At 35.6% G+C, this 21,804-nt stretch overlaps 1 protein-coding gene across 9 annotated transcripts in view; it reads left to right on the forward strand.

The window, feature by feature from the left end:
- The window catches only part of SLC9D1 (solute carrier family 9 member D1), a 36,689-nt gene that overhangs the window by 7,516 nt on the left and 7,369 nt on the right, over positions 1–21,804 (forward strand). For all 9 annotated transcript variants that reach the window (XR_014897769.1, XM_085320820.1, XM_085320827.1 and 6 more), the window contains 8 exons: positions 1,636–1,815; positions 7,227–7,418; positions 8,122–8,250; positions 10,056–10,148; positions 11,376–11,562; positions 12,477–12,594; positions 13,200–13,395; positions 19,350–19,500. Coding sequence is in view for 8 of the 9 variants with exons in the window: in XM_085320820.1 (XP_085176946.1) it covers positions 1,636–1,815; positions 7,227–7,418; positions 8,122–8,250; positions 10,056–10,148; positions 11,376–11,562; positions 12,477–12,594; positions 13,200–13,395; positions 19,350–19,500 (1,246 nt within the window). In the remaining variant the exon portion in view is untranslated. The remainder of the gene's footprint in view (positions 1–1,635; positions 1,816–7,226; positions 7,419–8,121; positions 8,251–10,055; positions 10,149–11,375; positions 11,563–12,476; positions 12,595–13,199; positions 13,396–19,349; positions 19,501–21,804) is intronic.

Below are 21,804 nucleotides of genomic sequence, written 5' to 3' on the forward strand. Positions count from 1 at the left end.
AATTCACTTTCCTCGCTCATTATTAAACAGTAGTGAGCAACAGCAAAACTGCATTTGTAACTGGTATTGCCCCAAAGTCTTACTCAATCCTGCTCATTCGTTTCTAGGTGTTCCCAGTTTTGGGATTTTAAAAAGGCTAAGCCACGGTTGCAAGGTGGCTCTGAACATACTGTTGTCTTGGCATCAAGGAATTAATTGAATTATATGTGTATTCTTGCAGATTTCAAGGGGGGGGTGCGTTCATCCATGAACTTGAAAGGAAGAGTTCAGTTGTTTAAGAATAGGTGTTCTTAGGGCCATTTTAAATGTCCAGAGCATGTAGAACACCTGTACGGTAAAGGCAGAGAGAATACAAAACCTAAAGGAGACCCATATTCTGYCTGCTCTCTAGCTGGATGTTATAGTGCATCTGATATGGTGATAGAAACCGATGTTTTCAGGCAACTCAGCCTGACCTTGAGAGTGCTTGTGTCAAGTGCCCAGTCTGTTTTTCCTTTGGTCATGATGTTGGCCTTTAGAAAGAACAAAGGGGCAATCTTGTCTGAATATTATCATTATACTGAATCTAACTGAAAGGAAGCATGCCATTGTGTATTTGTTTGCTCATTTGTCGTTGTTCTCTTTTAACCAGCACATCTTTAAGATAATGTCCACATGTGAAGTGATGCATCTTATCTTTCTCCCCCCAATCAAAAATATGCTCAGTTAATGCACAAAGTATTATGTTAAATTACTGCTTTGATAACCATATAGAAGGGGCAGTCTTAAGTCTATTCTTGAGCAGTAAATAAAACCTYTTTTCAGTTTTCTTCTTTTGAACATCAGACATTCAGAGTTCCAGACACCCRGAGATATCCTGATAGATGTAAGTTTATCAGGAAAACTGTTAARAGTATTCTTACACCATATCAGACCAAGTTGGTATTTCTTCTTTTCTTCCTTCCAAACCCTAGAAACAGATTTCATAAATCATTAGTGCAAATTTGTAAGAGGTGAAGACTGCAAAAATGGACAAAGTCAAGTATTCTGCTTCTGACGGAAAAATGCTTCTTGGGCAAGATAAACAGGAACTTCAGCTAGGATACTTGACTGATAATCTGTACTTTCTCCCAAACCTTTACCTTTGTAGCTTTTTTCACAGTTATTCTAGTTTTTAAAAAATTCCCCTGTTTATAAACTCATTTATAAAATTAAGCTTCTTTTTATTTTCCTTCCAATTTGATTGTTGTAGTTAGTAAAGCCATCCTTTCAAGTTTACTGTACTTCTCTGCTAAATCATTGAATTCTGAATTTTATTTGGCTCTGAAATGTTGTCTAGGGTTCCTCAAAGTAATTACTCTTGTTTTTTTCTGGATAGTGATTGTGAGGTAGCTCTACTGTTTAATGGGTTAGAGAATTCCATTGGTGGGTAGTAGTGTGTGGTGTTTTGTTTCATTTTTGTTTTTTTACTTCTGCCCCTTTCCCCCAATGTAAATTTGGTACAAGATAAAGCAATCTTTAAATACCCTTGTAACATCTATATTGTTTTTGTGATTACATTTCTTGTTAGAACTTTTGTGTCAAAAGAAGTGTAGGTCAAATGTTTTCCTGCTCAAAGGAACTAGCACTTTATACGTGTGTTGTAAAATTTAACAGGAAGAAATGGAGTATGTTGAACTCTTAGCAGCAGAGAAACATCAGGTTGAAGCCCTTAAGAATATGCAACATCAAAACAAAAGCCTATCAATACTTGATGAGATTCTTGAAGACGTCAGGAAGGCAGCTGATAGGCTGGAAGAGGAAATAGAAGAACATGCTTTTGATGACAATAAATCTGTAAGTAATGTTTTAGACTTGATCTTTTCATTCACATATATATTTTTAAATTGATATTAGCATTGTAGAGATGTTTCTTTTATGCTATATTAAATAGTTGTTAGAATTTTAGTGACCACTGTAAAACATTTTGATTTTACATATATTTAAACCCCCCTTTCTGCAGAAGAAAAATATGTAGTATTTAGTTTCCTTGTTATGAAATGAACTAACAGGAATCATCACCTTTTTGCTGGTGATTTCTCAGTTTTCTTTATTTGAAAGTCCTTTGTGCAGCCGCCTCTTTTGCGTTGTGACAAGTGTATTTCATCTCACTGATACAGCCCATGAGAGTTGTGACATCTCTTTGGTGGTGGTGAGGACTGCACTGTGTAAGCTTTGCAGGGTATGGATTTACCATGTCATGTCTCCAGTTCTTTTCTTCTCTTTCATTTTATTGAGGAAGTTATGGGAGAACAGGAATCCTTGCAGTTAGTTTTTAGTCTAGGAAAAGATATATTGGTGAAGGTCATGAAATATGTTTTTTTTTTCGCTGTGTTGCTTTTTTTCTTTTTTTCACTTCTGACTTCCTTTGTTTTCAGTTTTTCAGTCCATTGGATTACTTGCATTGTTATTGTTTTTTGTTTTTTGTTTTTNAGTTTTTCAGTCCATTGGATTACTTGCATTGTTATTGTTTTTTGTTTTTTGTTTTTGTTTTTGTTTTTTTTTTTTTTTTTTTTTTTTTGTAAATGTTACATTATGGACAGTATCTCTCAGGTAAGGCTGTGTGTTTTAGGAGCTGGGAGTACATCAGTTTACTTCTGCCTCCTAGTGTCTTTTCCTAAGAGACTGACTGAGTTGGTCCTGTTTATGTGAGTATTGGTTGCAATTTTATTTGGCTTCTGGTCTTGAAAGGCTTTTGTTGACTTGCAGGTCAAATTCTGAGGTCAGCATAGCTCATGAATTCTCTTCAGGAAGAATATCAGTTGCTGTCTAATAGAGAGCTAGGCCCCTTTTGGAGTAGTCCTCTCTTGACAGAAAGTGGTTTTTTGTTTTGTATACATCAGATTACTGCAGTTGTACTTAATGGTAATTCTACCTAGCAGGATCACAAGTGGATAGGGAAGAGCTAAATGGAGTGCCCTCTTCTGTTACTCTAGGGCGTAACAGCACACTTTAAAGAGGGCAGGTGGAACAGCAGAAACATTCCTGCTAATTGGCAAAATGCCAAGCAGAGCAATGTATCTTTCTTTCTTGTGCTTCTATTCATGAAAGAGGAGGAATAATAAAATGGTAACTGGAAGACTACTTAGACCTCCATCTTAGCAGGAAACATTTAACATATTTTCTCATAAATTGAAACACTAGAACAAAGAAGGTCTAAGTAATTAATCTGAACAAGGTATAGACACTCTCATTAAAAGAAGAAATGTAATAGATAAAAAGGAAAAAAGAATATGAGATAACCCACTTAGTGCAAGATGACAGTATTTATCCATTGTATTCCGTCATGGACAGCCCATTTGCAGAAGCTGCTGTTTAGGAAATAAAATCTTAAAATAACTGTTTTCCCATTCTCAAATTGGTAATTTTTTAAAAGCTCTTCTGAATCTGTGCTATCTATTCTTGCTCTTTTATCATATTTTGTCTTTGGTTCCCTTTTCTTCAGTAAAAACAAAAATGCACCATAAAATCTATTCAATATTTAGTTTTGTAAATTTGCTACACATAATTTTTTTTGTAATTTTCTTAGTTTTAAGATATCTTCCCTGTATTCTTAATATTGTTTCTGAACTATACCTTAAACTTCACTGGATGATGAACGTATTTATCCAGTCATATCATATGATAATTTTAAATTCCACAGAATCACAGAATGGTTGAGGTTGGAAGGGACCTCTGGAGATCATCTAAGACCAATCTCCCTGCTCAGAGTTACCTAGAGCACGTTGCACGGGATCATGTCCAGGCGGGTTTTGAATATCTCCAGAGAAGGAGACTGTACAACTTCTCTTGGCAATCTGTTGCAGTGCTCTGTTACTCTCACAGGGAGGAAATTCCTCCTCATATTCAGGTGGAACTTCCTGTGTTTCAACTTGTGCCCATTGCCTCCTGTCCTGTCACTGGGTGCCACTGAAAAAAGTCCAGCCTCATCCTCTTGACACCCTCCCTTAAGGTATTTGTAGACATTGATAAGATCCCCTCTCAGTCTGCTCTTCTCCAGGCTAAACAGGCCCAGCTCTCGCAGCTTTTCATCATAGGGGTGATGCACCAGTCTCCTAACCATCTTCATAGCCCTGCTCTGGACTCTCTCCAGTAGCTCCATGTCTCTCTTGTCCTGGGGAGTCCAGAACTGGACACAGTACTCGAGATGAGGCCTCCCCAGGGCTGAATAGAGGGTCAGGATCACCTCCCTTGACCTGCTGGCAACACTCTTCCTAATGCAGCCCAGGATACCAGTGGCCTTCTTGGTCACAGGAGCTCATGGTCAACTTGTCCGCCAGCACTCCCAGGTCTTTCTCTGCAGAGCTGCTTTCCAGCAGGTCAGCCCCCCGCCTGTACTGGTGCATGGGGTTATTTCTCCCTAGGTGCAGGACTCTGCACTTGCCCTTGTTGAACCTCATGAGATTCCTTTACACCCAGCTCTCCAGYCTGTCCAGATCTCTCTGAATGGCAGCACAGCCCTCAGGTATATCAGTCACTCTTCCCAGCTTGGTATCATTGGGGAGGCACTCTGTCTCCTCATCCAGGTCATTGATGAAAAARTTGAACAGGATGGGACCCAGTACTGAGCCCTGGGAAACTCCACTAGCTACAGGCCTTCAACTGGACCCGGCRCCACTGATGACAACCCTCTGAGCTCTGCCCTTCAGCCAGTTCTCAGTCCACCTCACTGTCCACTCATCTAACACACGCTTCCTGAGCTTCTCTAGGAGGATGTTATGGGAGACAGCGTCGAAAGCCTTGCTGAAGTCAAGGTACACAACATCCACTGCTCTCCCCTCATCTACCCAGCCAGTCATTAYGCTATCAGATTGGTTAATCATGATTTCATCTTGGTGAATCCATGCTGACTAGTCCTGGTCACCTGCTTTTCCTCTGAGCTGTTCCATGGATGGAGGTGAGGCTGACTGGACTGTAGTTGCCTGGGTCCTCCTCATTGCCCTTCTTGCCCTCATGTCGTGAAGACACAAGTGACATTAGCTTTCCTCTAGTCCTCAGACACCTCTCCTGTTCTCCATGATCTTTCAAAGATGATGGAGAGCAGCCAAGCAATAACATYCACCAGCTCCCTCAGTGCTTGTGGATGCCTCCCATCAAGGTCCATAGATTTGTGGCTGTCAAGTTTGCCCAAAAGATCCCTAACCCAATCCTCCTTGACCAAAGGAAAGTCTTTCCAGACTTTCTTCGTCATTTCCAGGGTCTGGGATTCTTGAGAGCTCACTTAGCAGTAAAGACTGAAGCAAAGAAGGCATTCAGTAACTCTGCTTTCTCTGTATCCATTGTCACTAGGACACCCACCCGTTCAGCAGCAGGCCCACATTTTCCCTTGTCTTGCTTTTGCTACTGATTTGATACAGAGAAGTTTGGTTCCACACACAAAAGCTACCAAATACAAAGGAGCATGCAACATGTTGTATATGAATTTAGAATTCCAGAGTTTCAAAGAAGATGCTGTGATATTGATGTGTTTTATAATTTGTGTATTGAATACTATCACTGATGTCATAGGATTAAATTCCCAAGAAGATACTAGAACAGAAGTTGGCTTACTAGTGTTTTGATTTTAGGCAAAGTAATAGTCACCTGCAAGATGAGGGCACTGCACTAAATACTGAAGTAATTCATGTGGGAAAGTCAGTTTAGAGTATATTTTAAATTGCAGAACCAAATTTTAGTTGTGCACTGAGCACTATTTTGGTATCCCTGGAGAAGCAMAGGGTGGGAATCAGGAGCAAAGATGCCAGAAAAATGGTAGGATTGAGAACCTGTTGGGTCTTCTACACAGAAACAGTTCTGCATGTTCCCTGACTGTAGGGAAGCCTTTCTTTGTTCCAATACTGTGAGAATAGCTTGCATGTACAGGGCATGCAGCTGCTCCTGCTTTCTTGTCTCAGCTGAAAACATGCAGYTTGGGCTCTTAAACTTGACAATGGACACTTCATTCTGGAATGCAAAATAGCCTGGTAAATGGGGAGCTTAGAGATGTAAAAACAGAATAGATATAATAAGACAGGTTGTGGAAAAAGGGATGAAAAGACAACTTTCATAATGTGTGAGAAGAAAATGGCCATCAGCATCTCAATACAGCACATAAAAACGTTGGTACTTGAAGTAAATACTTGCTACTTCTAAATAATTCTGCAGACTTCAGAATTTGTTTCAGATTCTGCATTTCTTTTCCCCATTTGATTCTTAGTGGCTTCCAATTCTTTAAAGGCCCATCATGTTGAATAATGTACAAAAATAGAGGAAGAGGTAATGCCTATAATAAGAAGTTTGTCTTTTAAAATAAATATATGGAGTGAAGAAAAGGATAAAACTTGCAAGTGAAATGTCAGTATTAAATACTGAAAATGCAATATTTATCTGAACAATTTGTTTAAAGGTGCAGGGGACTCTGAAGGCAAATAGGCTGATATTTTATAGATGCCTTATCTGACTGCCTGTCATCTTAAAATTGGGAAATTGCACAGGCAAAATAAGATAATCCAGAGAAGTTGTATGTTAATCAGTCATCGGAATGAGAATAGCATAAGAATTTGAAAGAATTTCAGAGTATTCTGAGAATCTGCATTAACACTAATTTAATTACAAAGTAGAAGACAGAACTGATTTCATTGTTCAGTGAACAATTTTAAGACACTGAAGATAGAGCTGAGTAGAAACAGTTTGCATCTTCTCCCCTTCAATTCTGCAGGGTACTGACTTTTTTCTTGACTGAGGGTATAGCCACTATCTGATTTTTGTGAACTGATCRTTAGTTTCTAAGCTCTGATTAAGAGAGATTTCTGTTCAAATCAATAAAAATGTTTCATTTTAAACCAGACTTACTATAGACCTTATACTWTTGTGGTCTAAAGGTGCCAAAATTAAAAAAAAAGAAAAGAAAATAACAGATTAAATTCAATTGAAAATACTGAATYGAAATTCTACAGCTTTGCTTGCTTGTCTTGCTATTTTTTGGTTGGACAACTTATCTAAAGAGACATTGTTTCACTAATAAGTGGGCTTGGAAAAACCCTCATTGAAGTTACATTTTCAGCTGTGGACATCATTTTTTTGATAAAGTCTGATAAAATTTCTCTTAAGACCGAACTGCAGTATTTTTACTTGGCTTCAATGTATCCTGGAGAAACTTCAAGCAGAGCTCGTAGCCTGTTACCATATGCTCCACTAACAAATTTTTTGTTACTTGTTTTTCTTGAAAGGTAAGAGGTGTTAACTTTGAAGCAGTTTTAAGGGTGGAAGAAGATGAAGCCAACTCCAAAAGAAATGCTTCAAAAAGAGAAGTAGAAGATGACTTAGGTCTTAGCATGCTTATTGATTCCCAGAACAATCAGTATATCCTTACAAAACCCAGAGACTCAACCATTCCTCGTGCTGATCATCATTTTATAAAGGTAATTTTAGATGCTTGCATCATTCATTTTAGGGTGACTTATTCCCACTTGTTTCCATGCCAGTGCTGCTTTATATAATTTCAGCATCTGTCCCTTTAAAATTGCCCTAGCATTCATGACTCCCCCTTCCACTGGTGACCTGGCTAATGTTTTCCTCACTCCCAGGTGTACTCCTCACAAGACTGGTTGTGATTTTAAACATACATACTACATGACTCCTCTCTATTTTATTTGACTTCTTGTAACTGTGAGGCAGCATCTCTCCTGCTCTCTAACTACACACTGTTAAATAGAGCTACTGCTGTGCCTGGTAAATAGCTTGCATACTGTCATGAGAGAGTTTGTTCATATGTGCCTTATGATAAGGAAACTGAGGCTGGAAAATACATAGGAATGTTTCTATTGTGTGTGTGCTTGGTAAAGAATRAATGGATATGATTATTTTTATTTTTTTTAAAACAAAACAGATCTATTTCATAATTTTATTTAAATGTAAATTGTACTGCGCCTGCAAAACTGTAGTGTTTATGCCTACAACAGTGTTCAGCTTATTTTACTGATGTTTGATGTTTTGTTATCATAGATTCTACACAGTACTCTACATCTAATTTTTAYAGTGCCATTTTTCTTTGAAGGATGAGAGTCTAATTTCACTATAACTTTGTGTTCTTTGTATTAATGTATTTGTAAATCTTATATACAGGATATTGTGACAATAGGAATGTTGTCTTTGCCATGTGGTTGGCTGTGCACAACAATAGGATTGCCAACAATGTTTGGGTATATCATCTGTGGAGTACTCTTAGGACCATCAGGATTAAATAGTATCAAGGTAAATGTGCAGATTACTGCTGTGCTTTAACTGGTTTCATTTACTGAAAACTCTAAGAATATTTTTAGAAAAATATGATATTGCTAACCTCAAATGTATTTAAAAAAATCCAAACATTGACCTATGTAAAGTGAGGCCTTGAAATTACATCTTTAAATCCCTTTGGCTTCATTTTTTTTCTCTTATGTAACTATGGCAAGAAATTTTTTTGGAGTGAAAGCTGAAGGGCTGTTTTTGATATTTTTTCCTATTTTTTTATTTATTGTTATTTATCGTAAAGCATCATGTTTGGAGCTAAATTAAGAAAAGATATCAAATATTCAAGAACTTGCAAAAAGTCGATGCTGACAACAGTGCAGGTGTTTAAAACAGTTGTTCAATGAGTAGCATAGGTTGGCTCCCTAGAGAGTTATTTTGCATCTCTRCAGCTCTTCCATCCAGCCTAGTAACCCAAGTTCTTCAGTCCTCCTGCCCACATTCCTAAAATCTCTTGAACCTTTTTGGCTCCATCACATGTTCCCTGATTACTAGGTGAATGAGCAGCAGTGGAATCTAGGGTTGGTCTGAGGTTACACATGTTTCGCTAGTGGTCTGGTATGCGTTAACAGATTGTTTAGCCAGCAGGCAAAATGAAACAAATGTGAAGGTTGCATGTTAATATGAAGTTAAGTAAAATGCATCTGTTTCCTTGACATCCACTTAGCTCAGTGGAACTTAGGATCTGTGGAACCTCTGCTCTTAGGTGAAATTGACCAATGGGCTCAAAGGTAAATGAGAATGAAGAGACTTTATAGGTTTCTGTCAATCTCTTTTTAGCCTTCCTTCCTAAAACTACACTTTCATTTTGCATTCTGAAAAGATGAGATTAAAATACCTTTTTGTGGTATATAACACCACAGTTGAGAATATCTGGAAAGCTTGACTGCTTAGATAGAGAAAMAAGTTTGTACGTTTGTCATTAGAAAGAGATTCAACAGTGGATTTGCACTGAAATTTGCAGGAAGATGAGTGGTCAGAACAGAGATGAGGGAGTTTTCTTTAGGACAGTTTCTTATGGAGCTGTGGTTAAACATTCTTCTGGATAATGCTTATTCATGTTTACTGGGTCTCTTATAGCGTATTGTCTCCTTTAGTCTTCTGCATTTCATAAAAATGTGGAGTGTGGGAGGAACTGAGGAGGCAGGCAGATTCTAATCTGGGGGGAAGCTATTCCTCATCTCCACTTCTGCATGATCAAGGATATTCTCTATTCTCCTCTCCTTTGGACTGTAAATATGTTAAAAAGAAATACTAGGCATCTGCTTTTCTTGTTCTTGTACCCTTGTACCTCTCTCTGAAGAGGAAAGGCTGGTAGTTACACTGGTCTGAGATGTAGATACATGGAGTCTATAGGCTGGAGGGAAGAACAACTACTACAGTCCAACAGAGTCTGTATACCTTCTAGCAGGGTCTGTATACCTGCAAGGCAATGAAATAACTAGCCCCAAGTAACTTCTAGAACATAGCCTTGAGGATTTAGTAACATACACATAAAGCTTAACCGATTTGTGTTGAACAAGCAATAAAACTTACCTAACTGAAGAGCACGTGTATTTAGGCAACTAGCATTGTCCAGCCAAATTGTGTAGTAGTAGCCAGGTCATGGGAAAAATCTTCAAGATGCTGAGAAAACTTTTGATGTCATATGACCAGTGAGCGAACTGCCTATGGAAACATAATAAGAAATGATTTGAATTGATAGTAGACTTGTAGTTTGCATTGAAAGTAGGCTACTATGCACTGATTTTTATTTTATTTTTTAACAGTCTATTGTACAAGTGGAGACATTAGGAGAGTTTGGTGTATTCTTCACTCTCTTTCTGGTTGGTCTAGAATTTTCTCCTGAAAGATTAAGAAAGGTATTTCCTTATAATACTTCTGCCTAACTTGAACATTAGCAATTAAATCTTGTAATCAGGTCTGTTTCATATTTTTATGCTCTGTCTGTAACATTCTAGGGTAACATTTTACTTTTTTTTTTGAGAAGACAAATATGACAATTGCTACTGCTTCTTAAATCTTTGGAAAGAAAAGAAAGCATTATTTACTTAATGCTTCCAAAACACTTTACTATTCCTTTCCATTTCAGTAAAACAGTTTGATTGCTAGGAATTTCTCACATAATTTATGGCAATTAGTATCTTTGCTATCCATGCAATCCAGTTGCTGTGATTCATTGTTCAGTGATGTTTTGCCAGTCCTATCGTAAAAATAATCAGTTTAGCAAATGCTGCGTAGTGAATTGATACATGCTCTTTTGGCTGATAAACTGATTCTGCAAGTGTGTTGATACAACTGGAATATTAAATGCTGTGGCCACCAGAATCCAGCAAAAAGTTACAAGTTCCTTTTGTTTTTAATTAAAAAAATGCTACCTTGTTAAAAAAAAGAAAAAAAAAAGGCACAAAAAGACCCCAACCCCAGAACAGCTAGAATTTTCRTATTTTGCAGCTGTATTTCCACTATTAAAAGTGTACTTGTATTCTGTGATTTGTCCCTAAATTAGTCATGGTTAGTCCATGAGACGACAAAAACTTTCATTGAAATATGTTAAAGTTTATGAGCGTTCCACAAAATCTACTATTTTAATCTATCTTAAGTTAGAGCTAACAATCTTCTAGTATGTTTAGTAATTAAGAGGTTCCTAAACTGTAATATGTAAATTACTACTGGTATGCAAGCCACTTGAAAGCTGTGTGCATCCCACTGCAGAGTGGACTGCTGGTATTGATGATGGTCCTCACCACTCCTACTATTTTTTGCTGAAATCACAGTAAATAACTGGTCTTCTGTTTGATATTGATATAGTTCAGTTCATACTGGACCTTTCACCCTTCATTTGTTGGTCTTTGAGCTCCAGAGAATTTGCTTAGCTTCTGGTAATGAGCCCTGGAATGRAATATAATCTACTAGACGTAATACCTTTAGAGTTTTAGGATATGTAGGATGAGAGTCTATTACTTCTGTGAACCAGCACTGTATCTCCAAATTATGCATTTTTAACTACTTGCACTGAAAAGCTTTGTAAGATACGAGTGAGAAAAACATCCTCAGACTTCATAAATGGAATTTGTTTTCTTCTCGAGGTGTGGAAGATATCTTTGCAAGGACCCTGCTACATGACAGTTCTGATGATTGCCTTTGGTTTATTATGGGGACACTTGCTCCAAATTAGACCAACACAAAGTGTCTTTATTTCTACTTGTTTGTCTTTATCGAGCACACCATTGGTGTCCAGATTTCTTGCAGGTAGTGTTCGAGGAGATAAAGAAGGTAGGTATGATTTAAATACAGATTACTATAGAATCTGCAATAAAATACTGTAGAATCTGCAATAAGACTTGAAAGTAGTTGAGCTTTGTAATATTACGTCATGTCAAATTATTGTTTGTTTGTTTGTTTGTTTTAAAAAAGCCTTGTCAAGCTGATTTACAAGGAATCATCTTTTAACACTGACCAATGCATTCTTGTTATGAGACGTACCTACTATCTGCATAGCCTGTCTTCCTTAGAGGAAGAGTGTATGGCCCATGCAGTACTCATGAATTGAGGTCTGAAATCCTTGTGCTTTAAAGAAGTTAGCAAATTAGACCATTATTACCAATCTGTCATCATGGCATAAAGGCTAAATGAAGTAATTCATGTCCTTTTTCTGCAATCTAAGACCAACTCGGGTAGTMCCAAGTCCTTTCAAGTGCCACATTGCTAACTTCTCAAATAGCTCCTAAATGTTTCCTTTCAAAAATTTTGCCAACTTGCTTTCTTCCTCTTGTACTTGCTTCATACATATTGCATTAAGGCTTTTTTATCTTTAGAATATTCATATTCCAGTGTTTAGATTCAAAGGAAATATTTTAAATATTCAGTCTCTTGTTAAATTACGCATGCCYATTATGCTGTATGCTGTAAGTTTTTGATACAGAAATTACAGTAAATGCACAACTAGTGTTTAACTGCTATGCAAAGTCTATATTTTTATTGTATAACAGAAGCTTCATATGAATATTTTATAGGTGTGATTTACCTAATGGTTGAAAAGATAGAATGCTTTGAATGTTCTCATCCCATAGAGAACCATGCTTAGCCTCCATTTGATGAAGACATTTGTAGATATTTGAGCACTAAAAGTACTCAGATTCTGATGAATGTTTTGGTGACTTTTTTTTTCCTTTTTGGGGGATGTACAGGGGATATCGACTATAGTAGTGTACTACTTGGCATGTTGGTGATGCAGGATGTGCAGCTTGGTTTATTTATAGCTGTCATGCCTACACTTATTCAAGCAGGAGCTAGCACCTATTCCAGGTAAAGGAATTGCTGTATGTATAAACTCCCTTTCCAATTTAGTATGCTGATTACAAATATGAATATAAGAAAGCTACACTTAAAATACTAATTTCTTGAAAAATGCATGCTTTATTCTCTTGAGTTCCCTTTACTATTTGTAATTACAATGTTATGTGAGAATATTCTTTCTGCTCCAGATACCTTTGTCCTGCCTAATAATCAGATTAAAATTTGCTAGTGCAGAAAAGTTTGTTACTGTTGAAAATAAGTGAAGTTCTTCAGAGCTACTTCATTCACTGAAGGTATATTTCTGTCAAAGACTATGAGGTAGTATTATTGAGCCTGATAAATCGCCTTGATCAACTAACAAAAGTTTTTTGTTGTTACTGTTTTAGAAATGGCTTAGAAGTAAATTCTAGGCTGTAAAAGAGATTACTGGACATTCAGCAGATTTAGTATTCATGCTGTTTGCTTATTTATCTAAATACCTTATTGTAGGTACCTACAATAGGTACCTAGGGTAATTTTGATCATCTTTGCAATGACACTGTTTCACTTAAGTGAAACTGATTTAGGGGCAAGAGAGCAGTTTAAAGAAATGGTTGTTTGTTTTTCTATTTCAGCATTGTCAAGGAAATACTGAGAATACTGATACTGATTGGCCAAATTCTCTTTTCTCTGGCTGCTGTTTTTCTTATATGTCTTGTTATAAAGACTTATCTCATAGGACCATATTATCGCAAGTTGCATATGGAAAGCAAAGGGAATAAAGAAATCCTCATTCTAGGAATATCTGCATTCATCTTCCTTATGTTAACGGTAATCATTTAAATTAATTTTTAAAAATTATGCATGTGTTATAGTGCATCAGTTTCACAAAAACAGTCACATTTATTGTTGCTGCATATCCACATACTTCTGCAGTTAATTACTTTTAAAATGCTTAATATCAAAACTCAAATGCACAAATGACTGATGTATCACAGCACAGGTGAGTAGTAAGTGATAAAATTTCAGTGTCAGTACGTTGAATTTCTGCAGATAATTTTAATAGAAGTCAGTTAAATAATCATGATTACAGTTTTAATTTTGGGATGCTTCATGYATTTAAAAAAAATCAGGATAGTTTTGAATTACTGATAATGGTTGATTGTGATATTTGCTTACTTGTTGAATTTATTTATCTTTTGAATGGCAAATTCTTGACATAGTTTTGATTACTTTTTTTTTTTTTTTTTTTGTGGTAGACAGGTTGGGGCTGAAGTTGAGAAAGTAGAGAAATGCCTTAATGTTCAGATATTTTGCCTCAAATGTAGCATGCAATTCCTGTGCGTGAAGTTGGGTATTTTAAAGGACTGAATAGTACTTTATTAGGAGTCCTATTGTAGTTCTTCAGAACACAAACCATTTTTATACGTTTTGATGTTTCTTCTGGGCTTCCCCCCCCCCCCCCCAAAAAAAAAAAAAAAAAAAATCTTCCTTCCATTGGTTTCTGTTTCATGTTTCAGCCCTCTGGCAAACTATTCTGTTAGAGAATAGAACATAACACTCCCTGATAATGTTGTGGATCTGAAATGTTGTTATTGTGGATCTGCAGATTGTTAGGCCCTCTTTGAGAGATTCTGAGGAAAAAATAACAAGAAAGAGTTTCTGTGCATACACCTTTTTGCTAAGGTGTTTGAGTATTTGTTACAGAGACAATAAAGTTGTTATTCAGTTGCTGCCTTCAGGATGAAGGTCAAGGAAGAAGGTAGAGAATAACTTTACAATTTTTCAATTTTTATTTTATGTATTTGTATTGTTATATATAACAATACCATCATTGTAAAAAGTTATTCCAAACAGGTGTGCCATTAATAAGACAAGAAACAAAAATTATTTTCTTTTTACTTTCTAACAAGTAGACACAGTATCTGTGGAATATCTTAAACAACAAAAAAAAATACAGTATCTGGAAACAGTCTTACTTTCATTAAAAATATGACCTACCAGGCTTTATTCTACTGAGTTTATTTTGTACATGATTCTAGATATATGTGCATAAACAAAGCTGAGGGAGAATATATTTCAGCAAGTGCATTGAATTTATACCACAAAAATGGCATGCTTCTTCRACATAGGAAACCTTTGTAGAGAAGCACATACTTTGTGTACTTTAAGTGAAAGCAGTTTTCCTTTTGAAGTTTAAAAATAAGGTATAAAGAGGGAATAGTACACAATATGCTGCATGTAACTTCAGCAAACTAATTCAGATGCCTGATATTTGCTGACACTGATGTAGTTATTGCTGTAATTATTACTGTAATACTAAAAAGTTGTGTTCTGAGCACCAAGATTAAAAAAAAAAAAAAAAGGTGTTTGGTTGAAAAGTTCAACAAACAAATTTTCTGGAAAAAAGAAAACCCCGAGCTTAATTGGCATACATTCCCTTATGTCAGGAATTATGTCAGGAATAAAAACATGGGATGGAGAAAAAAATCAAAATTGGGGGAAAAAAAAGAAAAGAAAAAGCATATATTTGGAAAGGATGAACTGAGCTTTTTGGTTGCCAGCAGGAAAACGAACTGTTATGGTTTCTTCTGAGCAGAAATTTAGTGGCCAAAATTACAGGTGACTCTAAAGCTCCATTCAGAAAACTTGAGAGAAACTTTTAAACAAAATATTTTAAATCTCTATCTAGCACATGAGGTATTCTGCAGGCCACATCCTTTCCGATGCATGATAAAGAGGTAGGCATGATATCATGTGATATCATATCCACCTAAGTTTATGCTATATTGGGGCTCATCTGTAACATTAGCACATGTAATACATATCATATTTATTTTTCTTGTTTGCCTATTTGAAAATCTCAGATGATTAAGCAGTAAGAATTTAGGTTTCTCTATCCATCAGTGTGGATTCTGTGCTCTTATGTGGAAAGGCATAGGGAGGATTAGACAGAAGAGGTTCTTATATGTGGTAAGAATATGCAGTTTTAGTGTAAGGACTCTGTCAGATGAGGAGCTTCCTGTGTGGATGTGACTTTTGAAAATTCCTGTCAAGAGCATTCCTAAACTGCTTGACCTGATTCAATAACATTGCAAATGATTACATCTGAAAGTAGAGGTTAAATATACCTCTTCTTGACAAACTTAGAGGAAAAAGAATATATTCTCAGAAGTAACTGATTCTTTTGTCCTTTCACCTCACTCCTCCAACTAGATAAGCACATCTTGGAGTGACAGGGGAAGATTTATGTCAAGTGCCAACCCAGAAATTTGGCTGAGCTTTGAGATGCACATTTTTCGATTAGTACATCATAATCAATACTAAAGGCTTGCAGACTATTATTGAATCTGCAGTGACTCCTTTGCAACCTTTGAGTTTTTCAGATACTGCTTTTTGTAGGTTGGTAAACTATCCTGCTCAATCACAACATAGAAAATAGAATCCAGCTTATAGTTTTTAAATGTGACCATTTAAGATAGATGACCAAACTGGTGCTTTTAAGTCAAGATGTGTACCATAAGGAGAGCTGAAGAACACATAATATGTCAGCCAGCATGTTGATTGGGTAGTGTTGCTTTTCTGTTGTGTGAATAAAATCATTACAAGAAGGCTGTTTTAAATAGTATTGTGATAATGAACTGCAGTATTAGACATTTGTAGGACAACAGTGTTCAGTTTTGTCATGTTTTAAAATAAGTCGCTGAACATTATTAAGCAATTAAAAAAAAAAAAAAAAAACAAACCCAGAAGGATAGTAGTTACATTTATATGAATGTGCATATAAAGAGAAGGGTAAAAAAGCGGCTTCCAGTTTGACTGCATTATGGTTGACTCATGATGGTAGCAAGAGGAGGGAAATAACTATATCTTCTTTTTCAACTTTTTAGTATTTAAATAAAGTTGTTAGTGTTATTGTAGTATATGAAAACGTACATACTTTTTCCTCTGATATATTATGAATGTCATTCCTTGTTTGCTGGAGTGCTTTTCTGACTCATAATGTGCTTATGAACTCCTTTTCTGTTAATTAAGGGGAGAAGATTAAGGAAGGACTGCAATCTCAAATACTCTAGTTAATTATATAAATGAAATGGATTTTTTACAAAGTTTCCTAAATAATATTTACATTTGCATTGAGGTTTTGCTTCCTTAAAACACAAGTTTAGATTTCGCATCTTAACCTAAACCTGTCCAAGAGTAATTAATACCTAAAATTTTAATACATTTAGTTCAAGTGAGGATTTTTTTAGTGTCTTTTAGTGTTTTTTAGTGCCTTACCCTATTTATTAAGCTTCTGTGATGATTAAAGAGTAGTAATAAAACATGCATTGTCAGAAAATACAGGCAAAACAACTACTGAACAATGATTGAAATTCAAATGGAATGGAGAGTATCACTCCTGTGTTACTTACTGTTGTGGGAGAACATTTGAGCATAAAAGTCCAATATCCTAGTGAAAGCAAAGTAACCTATCTGAATATAGAGTAAAATGGGACTTTTTGAAAACAAATGAAAACTGAATTGTACTGGGATAAAGGTGCAAATCAACAAAACATTTTCTATAATATAGGAGTAAAGAAAAGGACCTGARACAGGCACACAGCCCAGAAAGTAGTAATTGTGAGAGCCGTCTTAGGTAAAGACAAAACATTTTAACTAGTGCAAGCAGAGAGAGGGAGCAGTAAATGCAAAATACTTTCCCAGTCTTGCTTATGTAAGAATCTTTGCTGAGAAGGCCGTCCTGCAAATAAAACAAGCCCTTCCAGAGTGTGTGTGTTTGTGTATGCATGTGTGTGTCTCATCTACTATAGATTGTCCTCTRTGTAGAGTAACATACATATTTTGTAGCTTTGAGGTTGTGTAATATCTAGAGGACAGAGAAGAGATGGCAAAATTCAGTTTACCTACTGTGTCTTTGAACTCATGCTTATGTTGCCCTAAAGTGGATTGCAGTTCTTACACTGTGGGATCAAACCTATGTGGATATATTGTTTGCTCTTGTTACTTTGATGCTTTCTGAACAAGCAGCTAGTGTATTTTTTCATGCTTGAACTGTTCCTTGCTTGAACAGTGATACTTAAGAGAGCACCATATTATGCAATTCCAATGCAAAGGGATTGTAAATCCCTTCTTAAATGAAAGTTAACCAAATAAATGCGAGTGTTTAAAATACTTTGCTGTAAATGTTTTGACCTGGAGCTCTGTTTTAGCTGATAATGTATAAATGTGTGGAGATTATATGTGAATGGTAGAAACAGTTAAAATTTTGCCTAGAGAGGCTATTTTGGATCTTAATGTAACAGGTGCAACTTTTACAAAGCTAATGTTATGATTATGAAAAATGACTTACATATTTCCTATTTGAAACTATTTCCTGTGTCTTCATCTTGTTCTGGTGATTTAAAACCTTTTATATAATTTTTTTCTTCCCTCTTACAATTTGAGATTACTGTGAAGAACACTCCACCATTTGAAACTAAACTGAATTCCTTTTGTTTTTAAAATAAAAGCTGTCACTTTGTATATACTTATACGTAGTACTTGGCATGGATTATAATATTATTCTGTTGGCTTTGCCTGATCAGCAACTGTTTGCGTTATTTGACAGATTCAATTCATTTTCTTAACTGTCTTGCAATAAATTAAGGACTATGAGCACAAATGGAGTTTATGTAATGAACATTCAGACGTTACTACTTAAATTACAAGAGTCTGGTTTTATTTTTAGATAGCATTTTATGCACTGTTTGGAATGACTTGTTTATCATTTCTTTTGCTCTCCTCCATTAATTTAAGTCACTTGAGTTTTAGCTTCATACCATACAGTGTAACTGTTCAAGATGTGATGAATGTTGTCCATAAATGTACAGTAATATATTGTTGCTTATTCTAAATTAGTATGGAAATAAGGCTTCAGTTTAAAGTGTTTTATTAATAGCATTGTTATTTCTCAGTAAGATGACTGTCYGCAGCAGCATAGTTTTAAAGTAATTATTTTAAAACATATTTTATACTTACTAAAAGTGCTGCCTGCATTTTTTTAATGCTAGGAGCATTGTCTTAAGCCATTTCTTTATTTTTAGGAGGTTAGATTCTTTACATATGTTTCATCCTTCCTTTTGAATACAATATACAAATAACAGAAAGAGTAAAAGAGCAGTGTGGATTCTTTCAAATAGATCCCATGCTTCAGTTCAGCAGTTTACATGCTTGAATCCATTTCTGTTTCGTAAACCATGGGAACGTGTTTTTAAACCTCATTTACAATTATAAAACATCAATTACATCAGGGAGTGTTTTGCTGAATCAATGCTATTCTCTCAAAGTAAAAGTTTTGATCCCACTCCCTCACCCCAACTCCTGCTTTGGTTGACTGTTGGAAAATATGCTTTCTTAACTGCATTATTTTCACAGCCTCATTCTGTTATGTAATCCTGACTCTGAAGTTGTTAGAAGCTGTCTCGTTTTAGTGAAATCAGATGCTATCGTTATGAGTGACTCAAAGAATTACAATGTAGATTAAGGGATTTTTTTGTTTGTTTTTGCTTCTGTGGGGAAGGAGGTAATATGAAGGGGAAACTGATTTTGTGTGTCTTTCGGGTAAGAACATTACTGCAGAACACTTAAATGTGCTGAATTCTATTTGTTGTTGAAATTGCAGAAAGGTGTAATAATTTACTGCACTCAATGTAATGTATAGCTTTATAATTTCACTGTAAAATGATATGTGAAGTCACTCAGGGCAAAAGAACAGCAATAAATTTTCTGTTATTCCTTGACAGATCACAGAACTTTTGGATGTGTCAATGGAGCTGGGATGCTTCTTAGCTGGAGCTCTGATCTCTTCTCAGGGTCACATGGTTACTGAGGAGATTATGTCCTGTATTGAACCAATACGTGACTTTCTTGCCATCATTTTCTTTGCATCCATAGGTAATTTCTAAGAAAACTTACAAAAAATAATGCTAACCTATGAATATGGGGAAGGAAGAAATTAGGTGACTATAGAATGGGGGGRGGAAGTGGATTTTATTTTGTGGAAAAAATTAAAATTTTAATTGATCCCAGTGTTGGTTTGACTTTGCTAATACTTTTAAAGGTAACATTCATTTTCTTAAACGCTTTCCATGTTGTACTCTCAATTTCTGTTTTTTTATGTCATTTTTTCWTTGTTAATTCTATATTTGAATTGCATTAAATGTGTAGTTAAACTGTTTTAAGGTAAAATAATTGGTTTTTGGAAAAATTTCTCTTTGCAGTGGATATTTATTTGTAATTCGTATGAAAGTTGTGTTGCCATTTTGAGTTGTTAGAGTAGATTTCAGGTCTTTGTGGCTTGCTTTTCTCTAGAAGCAGAATATGATAATGGAAGCAGATCCTTTTTATGGTTTGTTTAGTTGGKAAAATGTGATCTGTGTGTCCTCAACAAAGAAGAATTAATTGAACAAGATATCTCTCAGACAGACTACCTGAATGTCTACTGAAATGGAATATTAATGCCTAAGCCCAGAAGAATAATTCAGCCAGATTGYTAGCCAGAGCAAGTTAATCTTGACAATATTTAAAATCAGTCAGTGTCTTCATTTTAAAATGCCAAATTCCTAAGGTATCAGTGCATGTCCTTCTCTAAAGGAAGCATGTTATGACAGCACTTTGGTCCCTGTACAGTGAATGAAGCTTTTGCCTCTCCTTACGTATTGTACAGGAGATGTATGTCCAACTTTAGGGCGTTGTAATGTCCAAAATAAGTAGTTTGAATTTAGCCCTTTGCTTACACTCCAGCCTTTTTCAACCCATGCTTGCTCAGCAGGTCTTTTCCAAGACTAACCTTTGTTTTGCTTCTATTCTGAGCTTTTTTTTCTTTATTTCTGTGTCTTTATTCAAATAATAGTGAAGTCCCGTCAGCATAATTCATATGGCTTTCAGGTGTTTAGTCTTAAGCAATGATGTGCGTATGAAACAATGGGTATTCAGCTGGTTTGTAAGAGAAACCAAACCTATTTTGCAGCAATTATCAAAATAAAAAGAAATAATTACGTTCAACAGTCTTAATTTTGTTTCTCCCAACCCATAATATCAAATTTTGCTGTTCAGTCAGACTCCTGACTAATAGATGTATTTACTTGATGAACTTACTTTTATGAAAGGGAAGAAATTAATAAGCTACAATAAAATTTTGTATTTATTACAAGATATTACTATATAACCGAAAAGTGGATGAGTAATTCCTAAATGCTCACAGTTAAGATGTTAATGTTTTTTAGTAAAGATAGTGATGAAAAGGGTGGTGTTATCAAGATTGCAAAGCATGGCAAATAATCATAAGCCAAAAGTTCAGCACCTAGAAAAATTAAAAAAAAATATATAGTCATACACTCCTGTGACTTCATAGATTAAGATTAGAGATGAGATTTAGGTACAGTACAATAGAATAGTGAGACTTCAATTGGCATGATAGGCAGCAGTCTGTCTAGTCTAAGTTATATTGAAAGAAACCTACTTTGGTAGTTCTGTTACAAAATTCAAAAAAAAAAAACTTTTTGACTGTTATTCCTGTTATAACTGTAAGAAGAGAAAGAAGAGAAAACTGCCTAACAAATTAGTGTGATTTTTACAGATAACGGGCATTATTCTTGCCTCACATGAAAAGTAGCTAAAATGTCTGGCCATAAATCAGAATAGCAAGCATCTGGCAAAACATGATAATGCTACTTATTTACCAAACAAAAACTTTTTTCCCCTTAATATTTTCAGCTTCTATGCTTAGTGGGAAGTTTGTGTGTTTTGCGGTGTGGCAAGGARGTAGGTTTTGAAAAGCAGTGATGTGGTGTTGCAGAGAAAACCTGAATTAGATGATGTATTCCTTACAGTTTAAGAGGAAATCTAGTAAGAAAAGTTTTCTTGCTTTCTCTGAATGTATATGCACTCTCGTAAATATCTTTAGGCTGTCATGATTATCATTAGATAAATTTAGCATGTGAAATTATGCAAAGGTTATAGGAAAGATTGTTTTTCCCCTTCCCAAAGCAGGGAGTTGTTGCTACATGCAGCAAGCGCCCTACATAGARAGTCAAGACACTTAAGATCCTGAGGTGGGGTGGTACATCACTGCAGCAATATGGTTTCTATTTATTCCTTTATTTATTCCTTTAGGAATAAATGTGACATCATGGAAATGTGGTTATAAATATGTCATTTGAAAAAAGTCAGTTCCTATCTTGCTTGTCTTAAGTATCT

The sequence above is a fragment of the Rhea americana genome, unplaced genomic scaffold (genome assembly GCF_003343005.1).
Source record: "Rhea americana isolate MKP2758 unplaced genomic scaffold, rheAme1 scaffold_66, whole genome shotgun sequence".
Classification (NCBI taxonomy): Eukaryota; Metazoa; Chordata; class Aves; order Rheiformes; family Rheidae; genus Rhea; species Rhea americana.